A 15,680-nucleotide genomic window follows, 5' to 3' on the forward strand; every position below is an offset into this window, starting at 1 on the left:
TAAGGGGTGTGTTTAGGTATGGAAATATTAATACCCTTTAAAATAAATAGAACCTAAATTTATTATTCTCATATCCCCCATTCCTTTTCAACTTCTCTTCTCCGTTTTTTCCGGCTCCTCTTTTTGATTTTTGATTTTTCTCTTTGAATAAAAACTAAAAAATTTCAGTTTCAGTTAATACCGGCATTGTATTCAATGTCGTTTTTGCCAGCATAGTTTTAGTATGAACACCATGCATTTCACTATGTCGGCGCTGTTTTTAGTATGAATACCATGCATGCTCGATAGGAATCTATCAATTCCGATAGCCAAGTGAAAAAAATCCAAATTTCTGGAAAATTTGCATCATGTGTCGTCATAGCAAGTTAAGCAATGTACCATGCCGTTACCACTACCGGCATGATCGATAATACACATTATGTGCCGACAGTGTACTTAAGGATCACTCTTCGTATAAAAAAATACCGACTACAATTTCAAATTTGGGGGATATTGTGTGTCGGCATGGTGAAAGTATGAATACCATGCCGATTAGGTCCCTGCCGGCATGGTATTCATACTTGTACCATGCCGCCACTAAGTTTTCCAGGCGTAACAATAGCGAATTTAATGAAAAAAATCAAATTTTCAGAGTACTTGTATGTTCAACTTGTTTATTTTGGTTATTCACCTAAACCTTTGTGATCATAAATATATCGATTTAATGTTGTTGCATCAAAAAATTCAATAATAATGATTTGTACTAATCATTATCAAACTAATTTATTAACTTAACTAAACATGACCAACTACTAAGTATGATCAGTGAGGGGTACATTCGGAATCACATAAAATATATGGATATGGGGTACCACCGAATTACTATTTAAATCTCTATTTTGTCTTATTAGCATAGCTCCCAATTACTTAGCATATTCCCTAATTGGACGCTTCTCAATATATATTTGGTTCCGAAACTAAAGATCGTGTATAATAGTATATGTTCGCCATTTGACACTGGGTGCAGAGTGCAAAACCAACATCTCTCTTTTATTTTTCATTATTTTTGCATGATTTCTAAAGGAGATTACCGTGTTCAACAGAAAATACCGTTTCATATGAGAAAAATGCTATAGCCGATCCTGACCGTAGGATCTCTCAAGCGGTACCCCCTGCTAATCCCGATAACCGTCTGTAGCAAAAATATTATTATCGACCCCGATAACCTATGTTTGTTCAAAATAAATTGTTATTTAGGTGTTTGATTTTTTTCACAACTTGAACGGCTCAGGTATTGATAAATAGTAGAATTATCGTTTTGTTTCTTTTTAATCCAGTTTAAGGTGTTTAACTTTTGCATGGCTTATTATAGCTTAAAAATTGATAAATAATCCTATTGTATTTTTTCTTATAAATCCAGTTAAATATATGCTCAACATGTCAGATACAATTTCAAATACATCTTAGATGTATGTTTTAAATAAGACCTCAAATTAGATATCGAAAATACAAGAAAATGTAACATCTAACTCGAATCGATCAGCCGCTTCATATTTTGGTCAGAAACAAAATAATAGAGTATTTGTTTACGTTAAGAGTAACTGAATTAATTATGGTTTTTATGGCAGAGACATTTGACTCTGTTAAGGGTAGGTATCAGACACCGTGATAAGCGCGACACGATTGGACGAATTTAGTGATAAAACCAAAAAAGATATATTAAAGTGAAAGGTAGTATTAAAATTTTGGCCATTTTTCTAGAAGCCTTAATTGAAAAAATCTCAGTATATAATAACTTCATTAAATTAATTAATGTTAAATTAATAATTTTACTAAATAATATTTTTTACCGGTCCCGACTTAGGCCAGTGTGCTAAATTAGTAACGCCGTTAAAATTTTGTAAGATAATAGAATTTTAAGTTTCCAATAGGTCTCAACTAATATATAAACTAATAATAAGTGTAGTAAGACTATGCTGTGGTGCTTTATTAAAATAACAACTTGTTCGGTTCAAGATTTTCAAAGTCCAGGAATTGGATTACCCCATAATCCAATTCCTAAAATTGAATTCCAAGAAATCGATTTCTTGATCAACGGAATTCTTTTCGGTTGAGTTAATGGATTTAAAAGGAAATCCAAATTTATAATACTACTTAAATACCGTTACACTTGAAAATTTCCAAAACCTAAACTAATCTCCGTTGAAGGATAATATCTAGAGCAGACGAAGAATCAAAAACTTTCAAATTTGCAATAAGAAATCTTTTTGGGTTTAGTTTTGAAATTGATCAATATTTTGGTTTCGGATTTTAAAAATGATCGACTTGGTTTAGAGAAGAGAGGTCGAATTTATGGTTTCAAAAATGTTATACGATTTCATACAAGACGAAGGGTTTTTACACAGAGGGAAAACCTAGAAGAAGAAATCGCCATGGCATATCTCCATTTCGAGTTGTGATTTTTTTCCCTCACACAGAACTTGAAAAATGGAGAAAAACTTGACAAGGGGATTCCCTCGATAATTTATTCAAAGGGTAGTTAAGTCATTTCAATACTATTACCTTTTCTTTCCGCTGGAATTCAATTCCATTCCACTGCCCGACCACTGCAATTGAAAACGAGAGTTTATGGGGAATCGGATTTCCGAGGAACCAAAATACGAAATAATCACTACTTTTCTCTTCGCGGAATTGACATGATTCCCTGGGAATCAGATTACAGAGTCTCCAATTAACCCGAACCAAACGCGTTGTAAGAATCTAAAGCTGTTTGTTTCTTGTGCACATTTATATAATATTGGATATTTGGACTTCATCTCTAATTTTTTACAGTCCATTGAGAAGTTCTGCAGTGATTTTGTTGTATTGTTTTTCTTATTGTTTTAAAAATTATATATTTACACACATAATATGTAATATATATTATCTGATATCATGTCATAAATTATCGTTTAGGGGTGTATTGGATTAAGATTTACATGGATATTTAACAATCCTAAAAACTCCTAGGTATTCAATTAGGATATGTAAGGAATCATTAAATATCCATGATATTCAATTAGGATTGTTTTAGATTCCACAAATATCCTAGGTATTCAATTTATTTAAGATTTCTTAGGATAGTTAAGGGACAAGATATGTATGGATTCTTATGGATACTTGCAGGCAAAATATGCATTTATTATCTCATATCAATCTTAACCCAAACTACAAGAGTTTCATGGATTCTTATGGACAAATTTTGTTTTATCACAACATGCTATGTTTTTCCACCACCACCACTACAAACCACCACACACCACCAACCACCACCAGCACAACCACCACCATCGACCACTGCCGCCACCACCAACCATCACTGCCGCCACCATCACCGCCACACACAAACCACCACCGCCGCGCCCACCGCCGCCGCCACCAGCAACCACCGCCGCCCACCACCACCTCAACTTTTGTATCTTTTTTTAAAAGAATCATCATGACCTTGGTTTTTTCAAATATATTACTAATTGGTAATATATTTTAATTTTTAAAAATGTAACCACTCCCAAGGAAATCCATTATAATCCAGAATCATATATCTATAAAAATCTTAAAGATTCTTTAAGAAACATTATAAATCCACTAGATTCGAGTAAAGCTAGTATCCAATTTTATCAAGAAAATCTTGATCTAATACACCCCTGTTATTTGTGAAATCTTATATAGGAAAGTGTTCTACACATTTAGTTTTGTAACTAAATTTGGCATGTTTCAATATATTAATAACTTATTTTTTTTAATCGATAAATTAATACTTTGCTCACTTGATAGAATCTAACAGTCCCAAGATTACTATTTTATTGAAGTTTTACTGTAATACGTATTCTATTAATTTATTTAGATAATAGTGTCGTCAAACAAAATAACTTTCAATTTAGAGACTCCTAAAAATCAATTTTATGCTTAATTATCATAATTTAAGCATATAATTAAGTAAATACTTATAATGAGAGAAAATAATCGATTATCTCATACACTTTTTATTATAATTTCTGTTATTTTTCATACTAAATGGCACTCATATGATATGGTGATAAACACTTGCATAAGTTAGAGAGTATCCATATATATGTGGAACCTCAACAATTAGTGAGTCGAAACCTACCATGGGAAAAAACCAAAATCTTAATCCACCCATCCATTCATAGTCTACTCACTCATGCATAAGTTAGATGCTCATTCGGTTCTTCAATGACCGGATGAAAGTTTACCTAAATACATTTTAAAATCTTTAATTTCACAACGCTTACAATTATTGTTGAGTTAAAATAAACCGTTACAATTTATAGCAAACCATGCCTATACATTAGAAACGAATATATATTAAATCAATTAAAAGTTCATCTGATAACCTAGTTTTGCCTGATGAAAAGAAAAGTTTCGTTGCACCCGGTCACCAAGTGACCGAATGCGTTTGAAAAAACTAAAAAAGATTATAATAATCCGGACATTCAATATCCAAATGTTAGCATATAACCGTATAGACTACACCATAACAACCATTTATATTTGAGGGTAACATATGTACTTCACAATGGATGAAAATTCCCTTATAATAACATTTTTGATCCATAAAGTATGGATCATCACGAGGATACGGATGTATTTTCTCCCGATACGGCTTGCCATAATGTAACCCAAGTTTCCAATTATTCTCGCATAAATTCGGGGGGATAAATATCCCATTAGCGTAACTAACCAAAATTATCTCCTATATTTTTTCGATTTGCTGTGGACTAGGGACGACAACTGTCGTCCTTAGCCCACGTATAGCCCCGATACTGGCGGGAATGCTCAAGTGGGCGGTGCATCCCAACTGTCTCCAAAGACGCATGGTATGTTTCAACAAGGGATAAAATTGAACTTCTATGCTCAAAACAAAAAGAAGAAGATCCGAAGAGATTTCAAAACTCACAATTAAAACCCTAACTTTGGATCAACAGAAGAAGAAGCAGATTATTGACTTGGAAACTAACTTAAGGTTTGTAAAATCGTCTACATTTCCAATCAATTTTATTTCATTTTAAAAATAAAATAAATCAATATCACTACCATTTGTATTGCCGTATTTGTGTGTGAATATATGAGTTGCTGTTTTCGATTTATTACCTTACCAATCAGTTTTTACTGTTTCATTTGATTATTGTTTTTTAGGGTTTATGATGAAAATTAGACTTGTGGAAAAGAGACTTGATATTTGTATGATTCACGTTGTTGTTTTTGTTACAAATGATGACGAGGAAGCAGCAATCTGGAACTAGAACGGTAGGTTGATTCAATTTATTTGTAGTCATGCTTTGAATTTTTTTGAAATTGATGTATAAAATCTTCTGCATTGTAGGCTGCACCACGTAATTCTGCACCAACTGTATCAAATGACGAGAATCAGTATGTTAAATCCTTAAAGAACTTGAAGTTGAAAAGGACAAGTGAAATTGAAAGAATTACGAAGACAAAGATGGAGTTGGATAAGACTGCTCAGCTATACCATGAACAATTGAAAACTATAGTGGAGCCTTATTTCCGTCTCATGGAAGAGAATATTGTACTTAAGGGAGAGAATGGAATACTCAGAAGTGATATTAAATCGCTCAAGGAGGAGAAGGTTGGAATGGAAAGGGATTCTGACATCCTCTGTAAGAAGAATGATGAACTGGGATGTAAAATTAAAGTACTTCTCGTAGAAATGTCTGCAGTGGAAAATGAACTAAAATTACTCAATACAGAAAGTGAGGAATTGGCGAATGAACTTGATTCTCTAAAGGTAGAGAAGCTTATACTTGGCGAAGAGAAGTTGAAACTCATAAGTGATATTGAATCACTCAATGAGAACAAGGCTGAATTGGTAAGGGATGCTGACTCGCTCCGTAAGGAGAATGATAAGCTGGAATGTGAAGTTCAAATACTTTGCAAAGAAAAGTCAGAAGTGGAATTGGTGAATGTTTCGGTGAACGTAGAGAATGCTATACTTGAAAGAGTGAAATTGGGACTCAAAAGTGATATTGAATCACTCAATAAGGAGAAGGATGAAATGGAAAAGGATGCTGACCTGCTCTGCGAGGAAAATGATAAACTGGGATGTAAAAAGGAAATACTTCGCAGAGAAAAGTCGGAAGTGGAAAATGATCTAGAATTACTCAACAAAAAGAGGGAGGAATTGGTGAATGATCTTGATTCGCTAAAGGTAGAGAAGGATGATCTTAGCAGAAAGGAGTTGAAACTCAGAAGTGATGTTGAATCACTCACAAAGAAGAAGAATGAAATGAAAAGTGAAATTGAATCGCTTAGCAGTGAGAAGACCAACTTGGGAAATAAGACTGAGTTGCTCAACAAAATGAATGCGAAATTGCTTAGTGATTCTGAATTTCTCAACAAAGAAAAGTCTGCAGTACAAGGTAATGTTTGTTTGCTCAACAAAAAGAAGATTATTCTGGAAAATGAAATTGAATCACTTAACAATGTGAAGACTAAATTGGGAAATGAGACTGAGTTGCTCCACGAGGAGAAGACGAAATTGCAAAGTGATTTTGAATTTCTCAACAGAGAAAAGTTTTCCGTACAAGGTGATATTTGTTCGCTCAATGAAAAGAAAACTGCAGTTCAAGGTGATATTCGTTCCCTCGATGAAATGAAGACTACTCTGGATAGTGAAATTGAATCGCTTATCAATGAGAAGACTAACTTGGGAAATGATACGGAGTTGCTTAACAGTGTGAAGGCTAAATTGATAACTGAAACTGAGTTTTTCGCCAAGGAGAAGATAGATCTGCGAAGTGATTTTGAATTTCTCAGTCAAGATAAAACTCAACTAGGAATGAATGTCGTGCTGATCAAGAAAAGAAAGTCTGAAGTGGAAACTGAATTTGAATGCCTCCAAGATGAGAAGAGTAAGCTGCATGGTGATATCGAAATTTTGAACAAAGAGAAGGCTCAACTAGGAACCGATTTTGAACTCACCAACAAAGAGAAGGATAAGTTGCAAAATGATATTGAACTTCTCAGTGAGGAGAAGGATCAATTGCAGTCTGATATTGAATTTCTCAATGAAGAGAAGGCTGAATTTGTTCGATCCGTCACTTCTGAGGTTAATGAATCTTTTTATGAACGTGAGAAAACATTGGATGAGAATGAAAAAATGTGCATAGAGCTTAAAGAGATGAACCAAACATTGGTTGCCAAGGAACGGGTTTATACTAAGGAGCTTCAGGAAGCTCGCCAAGAACTTATCAAGGTACATATATCTAAGAGAAATTTCTTGTTTAGTCCAAAAAACCCGACCCGGGTTAATCTGTAGTCCAGCGGGAGAATACATTTAATAGCTGGTCCAAAAAACATTTGAAAAAGCTAAAATTACTAAGCTAACCTTAACAACACGCGTGTTAGAGTCACAGGCAGAAAAACGCAGAAAAGAAACCACGCGTCAGTTCAGTTTTCTTCTTGTTTTCATCGACAAACAAGAACCCTAACTATTTTCAGTTTTCATTTTGCTGCTCCTGCACTTTTTCAATCTTCTCTTCTTTTTTAGTTTTTCAATCTTCTTCAGAGAAAACAAAATCCACCAAATCAGATCGAAAAACTAAATCAAAACCTAGGTCAAATCGAAAAACAAAATCTAAATTGAGAAAATTTCTAGGGCACCGAACAACAAAAGCCACCTGCTGCGAAACCTGCAAATTGAAAATGAATATCATAGATATCAATAATTGTTTGATCTACAAGCACCATATCACAAAAGAAATCAAAACTAAACTGATTTCCTACTGAAATTTTCGAAGTATTGTGATCTGAAATTCTCGAAGTAAATGGTTAAAAAAGATTGAAAGAAACAAGTACTCCTGATTCTCAACCAGGGTCAAAGAATCAGAAGAAGAAATCTACTTGTGAAACCAAATCAAGGAAGAACAACGAATCTGTTAAGAAGGAGAAATCAAAGAAACCTGGTGTTTCTGCTAAAAAAAGGTAATGCAATCCAACATGTGTACTGTATGATTTTTGATTTTTAGTAGAACCATTAAATCAAACAGTACATATTAATATCCTTCGACACATTGATATGCGTTGTGTCTTCTGTACGATTCGATTGTACATATCAATATGTACTGTTGAAAGTACTTACTAGGATATGTACTGATGGTTATATTCAATAGTACATATCGATATTTATTGGCAGTCATACTGATGTTCGTGTTGATATGTACTGTTAGTTATACTGATGTTCAAAATATCGATATGTATCCAATATGTTCTGTTGGATATCTAGTAGGTACATTTTGATATGTTCTGTTGGATATCTGGTTCTCCATTTTCGTCTGGAGCCATGGCTGCTGATGGTTTTCCTGATAGAAGTCATTTTGGTGGTGTTTGGGGTTGTGTTAGTGGGGGAGAATCGTATCAGGACCATATGGAGCTGGTGCGTTCATCTAGTGTACATGGATGGTCCTCAGATCTTCTGAACAGGACATCATTACCTGAATCGCAAGGTATGTAAGTCTCAATTTATATGAATGAGTTTGCTTTCTCAGAGCTTTGAGAAAAAATTCTCTGTTCTGTACCTAAAATGAAACCAAATTTTCATATTCTTGGTTAAGCCTAAAGGTCATTAATCAGCATAGGATCAATGACCATAGTTCAATCACACGATTCTCTCCTTCCAGTGGCCAGTTTTCAGAATGTATGTTGTACTAAATCTTCATTTTTCTATTGATCATAATTCAATCACAAATACTGAATGCAAGAATGTTTGTGCATCTTCAAGGATTCATGGAAGAAGTTAAAACTATTGCTAGGGGTTCGATTTGGTGAGTATTTTTTTTATAAATATGTACTTAGGGAAAGAGTGATTAGTTGATGCAGTATATATAAACTCCTAGCATGGTTCTTCTTGGATATATCCTACAGTACATATCGATATGTACGGTAGGTAAAATTTATTCGTTAGTGATGTACATGTCGATATGTACAGTAGTTTATGCCTGACATGATCCTAGAGTATATATCAACATGTACTTAGGAAAAAAAGGACTTGTTGATGCAATACATATCAATACGTATTTTATGCTTAAATACAAGTAGAATCCACCAGTAGTACGTATCAACATGTACTGTTGAATACCTGGATTACATTAGTATTAGGTACATATCAACTTATACTACCTTGCAAAAATATGTACTGGAACATATCATTGTATTGAGATACTGGATTACCTTAGTATTAGGTACAGAAACATATCATTATGTACTCGTTGATCCTACACTAGATAATGATATGTAATGGGTGGAAGTAGTAGATACTAGATATTGATATAAACTTATTAATTTGTTGATATGTACTTGTTGATGTGTACTGTTATTACTGTTTGTTTGATACTAAGTTGCTTTGTAATTTATATGTTGATGTTTCTCTTTTTCGCACAGGTCATCAAGTGGTGGAACATGTCGTATCTGGGATGTTGTAGGTACTCACAGTTTATCTTCCAAGACCTATTGACCCCGCAGATGATGAGTTTGTTTCTTCATATATTTACTTGTTTACTAGGCGTAGGGAATTTCCAACTTAAGGGAATATGCAAACTCACCGCAGGAAAGAGCAATGACCCTCCATCAAGCACTGTTATGCAGAGCCATCAAATACTATGGTGTGTTTACAATGCAAACGGAACTGTTTTTGTCATCAGAAAAATAAATTTAAATCCAATACATGAAGACTTTAAAGTAGGCCAACATTACTGACAGTGGATATTCATATGTATTGGTATGTACGACGTAATTGGGTTAGGTTTTAGTTGGCAGTACATATTAGTATGGAAATTTGAAATCTTATAATGTAAATGATGGATTATGTTGCATTGTTTGTATTTTTCTTTTTCTTTTTTTGGTTTTTTTATCTTAACTATTATATGTAGAGTTATATTGATGTTCTATATTGTCAGTATGAAAACTGGAAAAAGAGTAAGAAGCCTTGAATACGGGCAGTACATATTTGCATGTACTGTGAAAGATGATGCACAATAAGAAAATTGGAACTTATACTCAGAATTTTTTTAGAGCAAAAGGGCAGTAATACTATAAATTATGTGATGTTAACAATGATAAGCAGTTTTTCATTAATAAAACAAAACATAATGCAGACAATTTGCACCATGGAAGCGGAGAAAAAGGCGTAAAATTATCCCTGATATGAAAGCCTTAACCAGACCCTGGAAAAAATATCGTTTTAAAACAACTCTTACTCAGAAGTTACGTGTATTTTTACACTTATTGGAAAAAAAGAAATAAAACTGATGAGCCGACTAACAAAATACATCCTCCCTGGAAACACAACAAGTACAACATGCTCAAGTCTATTCTGTTAAGAAATATATAATGCCACCAATAATAACTAGCATGAAATTCCGCCAGATGACCCTTCTTATTCTTTGTGAATGTGATAATATGGTTTACCCTATTCAGGAGTTATCTCTGCCAAATTCAAGTGTGGTTGCGCAATTCACTGGCACGTAGAACCTGTTTCTCCAGCTGATGACACACGTCAGGTAAGTATTACGCCAGATGAGCCAGCTGACAAGCCTTATGCTCTTTGCATTACCTGTGTGTGATATGTCATCAACAAAATACTTAACCTGATGAAGATTGATTTTGGGAAATATAAAAATGAAAGGAACTTGTAATAAAACTCAAATACAAACAAATTTTTTCCCATAAATGATTTGTCATTGTTTACGAGGGGGCGCTTCCCCCTCGACCCCCGTCTAAATAGACCAAGGAAAATAACCCTAAGGAAACCAAGATTTTGTGTGCGGTAACCATGTTTCTGTGTGGATAGTGAGTAACCCTGATAACATACTTCTCATGAACCTGTCAGCAAAAATTAACAAGAAAAGTTAAAACCACAATCAAGGGGATTTAGATATTTTGTATGCATATTTATTGGTAGAGAGAAACCACAAGAATGGAAACAGAATATTGCAGTACATATACACATGTACTGAAGAAAATAAGAATGGAAAGCCTAGTACATATTGATATATACCAAGTAAAAACCCAGTACATAATGATATGTACTTAGTTAAAACCTAGTAGATATCACAGTGCATATACACATGTAACATAAGAATATAAGAATTATTGAATGGGTCATCTTTGAGATCACTTGTTGTACCGGTAGCAAAGCAAGTTGTATTTCCATCATGATCATTAGAATCTTTGTCAGCTCCATCCACAATATCCTTAGCTTTTATGCAATCTAATGGGATGATGTTCCCTCTTTAAAATTTGCCTCAACAACATCTGCAAAAAAAATGGCACACAATAATGAATAATGAACAGCTTGGGACCATTTCTTCTTTTGTCAGATCGGAGGCATTGAGCAAAAATCTAGTACATATTCATACATATTGAGTGAAATCCACTGCGTGTAACATATATATTAAAGAAGCTAACCATATTTATATGCTCAGAATCCAATGTATGATCCTATAGTACATACTACATACCAATGTGTATTAAAACCTTAGTGCATTTAAATTTTTTAGTTAAAACCTATTGATATGTACTAAGTAAAAACCTAGTACATACCGATATGTACTTAGTTAAAACCTACTAGTTATCAGAGTACAGATACATACGTACCGAGGACAACAAAATATGTACTGAATTTTCAGAACATGATATGTACTCTATATAATATGGAGATGTAGTTCCAAAACCTTGCAAAGATAGTGCCTTTATCTCCATGCTCGCCCCTTCTTCTGCATATTTGTTAGTCATTTCCCTGCAGTCCAATAAAAGCATAGTTCATTTCCATTCTGATACATCAAAATATGTACTCAATTGACAAAACAAAAACAACATAATAAATTTATAAACTTAGGGATCTTAGACAATAATGGATACTATTGTAGATGCACAACAAACATTAGTTTCAGTATATCACGTATGTACTGTTGGATAGTGGAAAAAAGGAACTTCGCTCAGTGCTTTATTATGCCTCTCACCTACTCCTAGTGACTACAATTAGTCTAGAAGCTTGCACCGCTGAGCGCATCCATTTCTGTAAGAGATTTGACAGGAAGCTCTTGTAAACATAGTACTAATACGTTAAATATAAACAAAAGGTTCAAATAACTGACTTACGGTGGACAATACTCACGTAATTGGAATGGATGTACACAAAGTTCATTCTAACTCGGTACATATGCTTGAGTGCGGTACTGCATTACCATAAGATTTATGAGTTGCCCATCACTGTTCAAGAATTATGAAGGATAAAACTCAACCAAACTGATTTTCCTTAACACTAAAAGCTGCAAACATGAGACAAAAATGAATATTTCTACAAATATGCTTCAAATACACAAAACAACAATTGAATGTGTTGACACACTCTGTGTGCTAAAGATTTACATGTAAATTTGTCAAAATAGAAAATAAGATACCAATAAATTTCTACATAAATGAAAAAACAGTACACATACACATGTACTGAAGATAACAAGAATTTACAACAGTACATATTTGATATGTACCGACAGAAAAAACAGTACGTATTGATATGTATCCAGCGAAAACACAGTATATATTGATATGTACCAAGTGAAAATGACCGTGTTTTCGCATAATCCAGCCGGCGATTACACAAGAATATGTCGTTAATTTTCTATGAAAGGCACACAACCTCAAGAAATTACGGGAAACACATCCCTAATAAATAAAATGTATGCTGATATGAATTTGACACCCAGCACCATTGGTACAAAATTTTAGATATCAAGTGATTCCTAATAAAATTTTGTTTCCTAATAAGATTTTAGACACCCAACACCATTGCTGATGGGTGTTGTTATGGGCTTACAAGAAGATGGATGTTTTTTACATACATCATAACCATCCATCTTCTCATTTTTCCACAAGAGTGGTACTACTGCTTATAACACGTCCACCAATCCCTTGTTCCACAAGAGTGGTACTACTGCTTACGTAACACCAATCCAAAACATTTTAATTGGAGTAAATCAACACTTATTCCAAAACCTGAAGGATGGATGGAACATTCTCTAAAATTAGCTAATTAACATTCGACAAAAACTAAAGAGGTCCATGTACTGGTGATAGAGATTGTTAGGTATTTAACATACAATCTTCGGTAAACGACATAAGAAGGGAAATGTTTGATCAAACGTATAATCTTTCGGGATGAAAGAACCATAGTGTGATGGCAGAAACATTATATCAATCAATTTAAGCATCCACACATCATGAACACTAAGCATATGAAACATAGTATTTCCATCCATAAAACAGTGCCAAATTACTAGTAAATCTTAAATTCTTTAGCCCTAAAAACTCATTCTAATTATCCGCAATTTCAACGAATCAATAATAACTCCTAACTAGAACTAATTCCAAATCATACTAACAAGTTTCTACAAATGAAAATTATCAATTTGAAAATGACCAATTTTAAGATCAAAAGTGGGTTCAAGTATCAGATTCTAAGATTCCAAAAAAAAGTACAGAAAAATAAACTCTACCCAATCATAATAATTAGGAAACAAACCAACCAAAAAAACCAAAATAAGCCCTAACCTGAAAAATGGAGGTTGAGTTTCAAGAAACAAAGGTTGTTATTTATGTGGAATCAGGAGATTTGGATCTTATATTAGGATGATACCCAAACGAACCCTAAAAAAAACCATCAGATGAAGACACTAAAGAAAAAAACATAAATTAAATCAACTTACCCATCCAATCGTCCGAACTTGAATCGAAATTCGTTGGAGCTGAAAAATGACGATTCACCATTATTGCCTCTTCTGGTTTTAGTTTGAATCGAGAGTTGGAATTCTTCGGGTTTTTTCCACCAATCGCCATTGCCAAAGCTCTCTAATTTGTGATGAACGAACGAACTGATAAAACAGAATTAGATCCGACTTAAAAGGGTGTTTTGGCCAATTAAAAAATACACTTTATAACTTCCGCACGTGTACTGGACGAGCGAGTAAAAAATCTGGTCCAAAAACATGTTTTTGGACCAGCGATTAAATTTGTTTTAGGACTGGATTAACCACTAAACGGGTCTCCTAAAATTGGATTAACCAGTAATTCCTAGTATATCTAAACGTATTTTTATTTAGAAGTTTTTTCTTTCCTTTTTCAACCTTAGTTTGATCTAAATGTATGTGATTACTGTAGGTAATGCAGCGAGTGGAGTCAGAAAAGGTAACCAGAAATTCGATCGGAGTAAAGAGAATAAGAGGAGGTGAAGTGCTTTGGAATTTTAAGGAGAAGAAGAGAGCTACGCTGAAAGAAGTGATCAGTTTTCAATTGAACCGTACATGAGCCTTAAGTATTCCTTTAATTAGGTAAAGGATATTCAGCTGCACAGTAAGAGTAGTAATGTCTATTTTTTGGGTACACTAATAAGATTGTAAATGTGCGGGAAAGAATTAGCTGATGATTTAATGGTAGATGTGGAAGATATATGGTTGTTAACAGTCCGCTAATGATGTTCAACTGAACTTCAGATTTTGTTAATGCTTTTTGCATTTGAAATATAAAGCTGCTGCCAAATTGGCCTTTTTTAGGAAGTGCTTACCTGTAGAAAATTGTATATCTATATTTCTTTTGTTTTATTGTCACGTAGAATCTCGGAAATCCTTGCGTTTTGTTTTTACCCAATTTTCTTGCAGAATATTTTTGCCTCAGACAAGATGGAAGGTTTTTGACATCATGCAAGTGATGGAACTCTTGAGATGGGTTGTGAGCCTTGTGACTTGAAGGTATATGATTACTGTTACTTTGCTCAGTTCTTTCTTACTTTACACCAAAACTTTATCTTATTGAGTTTTTTTTTAATCCGATTTTTGGGAGGGATGGTTTAGGGTGTGAACTATGAACAGAACATTAGTTAGATATAAAGAGAAATGTCTAGTTATCGATCACTCTACAAACATTTGCTTCTGTTATAATGAAGTTGAATTGATTAGCTAAAATTTTGAATATAAGTTAAAAATCAAAACCTATAGAAAAAACAAACAAGGCAAAAATAAAAATCCAAAAATCAGCCGGCACTGTTTTGGTTTTCAAAACTGTAGTTAGACTGGAAATGGCTTGGTTTATATTGGTTTGGTTCCTGCTTTGGGCAAAAATCAAACCAACCCGAACAGAACGATGCACAACCTTACTGCTGTTGGTTATCTGATTTTTTCTGTTTCTAATAAACGCGGTTATTTGATGCCGGCCGGCCAATCATCTTGCTCCGGTGCAGATACTTGGAAACTGACCGACATCGTCTTGGTGATGAACTCATGAGCATGCAAGGTGCGGATGAATCAGAATTCGTAGTTGCTGTGCTAACAGTCTTCTGCAAGGATGCATAAAGAGAGAATAAAGAAAATTGTTAGGCACGTATGTGGCTCTTCAATTTTCTTTCTCTCTTTTCTGCATCCATGCAGAAAATTGTTACTGCAGTAACTATGAAGTTTGGTTTATCACCATCTCGCAAGCTCATACGTTTGTCACCACATATCCTATCCCCAGAAAGATCTAAGATCTACGGCTGGGGATAGTCAGATTGACGCAGACAAGACAGGGGCAGAGGACAACTGTCTACCGCGGACAGACATTTCAACTACCCGCATTAAATACCCTCACACAACATA

At 34.1% G+C, this 15,680-nt stretch overlaps 1 protein-coding gene across 1 annotated transcript; it reads left to right on the forward strand.

Moving 5' to 3' along the window:
- The first annotated feature begins 5,253 nt into the window (after nt 1-5,253).
- On the forward strand, nt 5,254-14,358 carry LOC113272506 (uncharacterized protein MCAP_0864-like). Its single transcript, XM_026522332.1, has 5 exons — nt 5,254-5,286; nt 5,363-7,252; nt 8,285-8,501; nt 10,471-10,553; nt 14,212-14,358. Exons 1-5 carry the CDS (start codon nt 5,254-5,256, stop codon nt 14,356-14,358), a joined length of 2,370 nt encoding a protein of 789 aa, XP_026378117.1.
- The last annotated feature ends 1,322 nt before the right edge of the window (nt 14,359-15,680 follow it).

Source organism: Papaver somniferum, chromosome 4 (genome assembly GCF_003573695.1).
Source record: "Papaver somniferum cultivar HN1 chromosome 4, ASM357369v1, whole genome shotgun sequence".
Taxonomy (NCBI): Eukaryota; Viridiplantae; Streptophyta; class Magnoliopsida; order Ranunculales; family Papaveraceae; genus Papaver; species Papaver somniferum.

What these genes read in the sequence shown, in the direction of transcription:
- LOC113272506 (XM_026522332.1), top strand. Translation starts at nt 5,254, where the DNA reads ATGACGAGGAAGCAGCAATCTGGAACTAGAACG. An exon ending in CTCGCCAAGAACTTATCAAG is followed by an intron (nt 7,253 to 8,284) that starts GTACATATATCT and finishes GATATCTAGTAG; the next exon opens with GTACATTTTGATATGTTCTG. An exon ending in ATCATTACCTGAATCGCAAG is followed by an intron (nt 8,502 to 10,470) that starts GTATGTAAGTCT and finishes TACCCTATTCAG; the next exon opens with GAGTTATCTCTGCCAAATTC.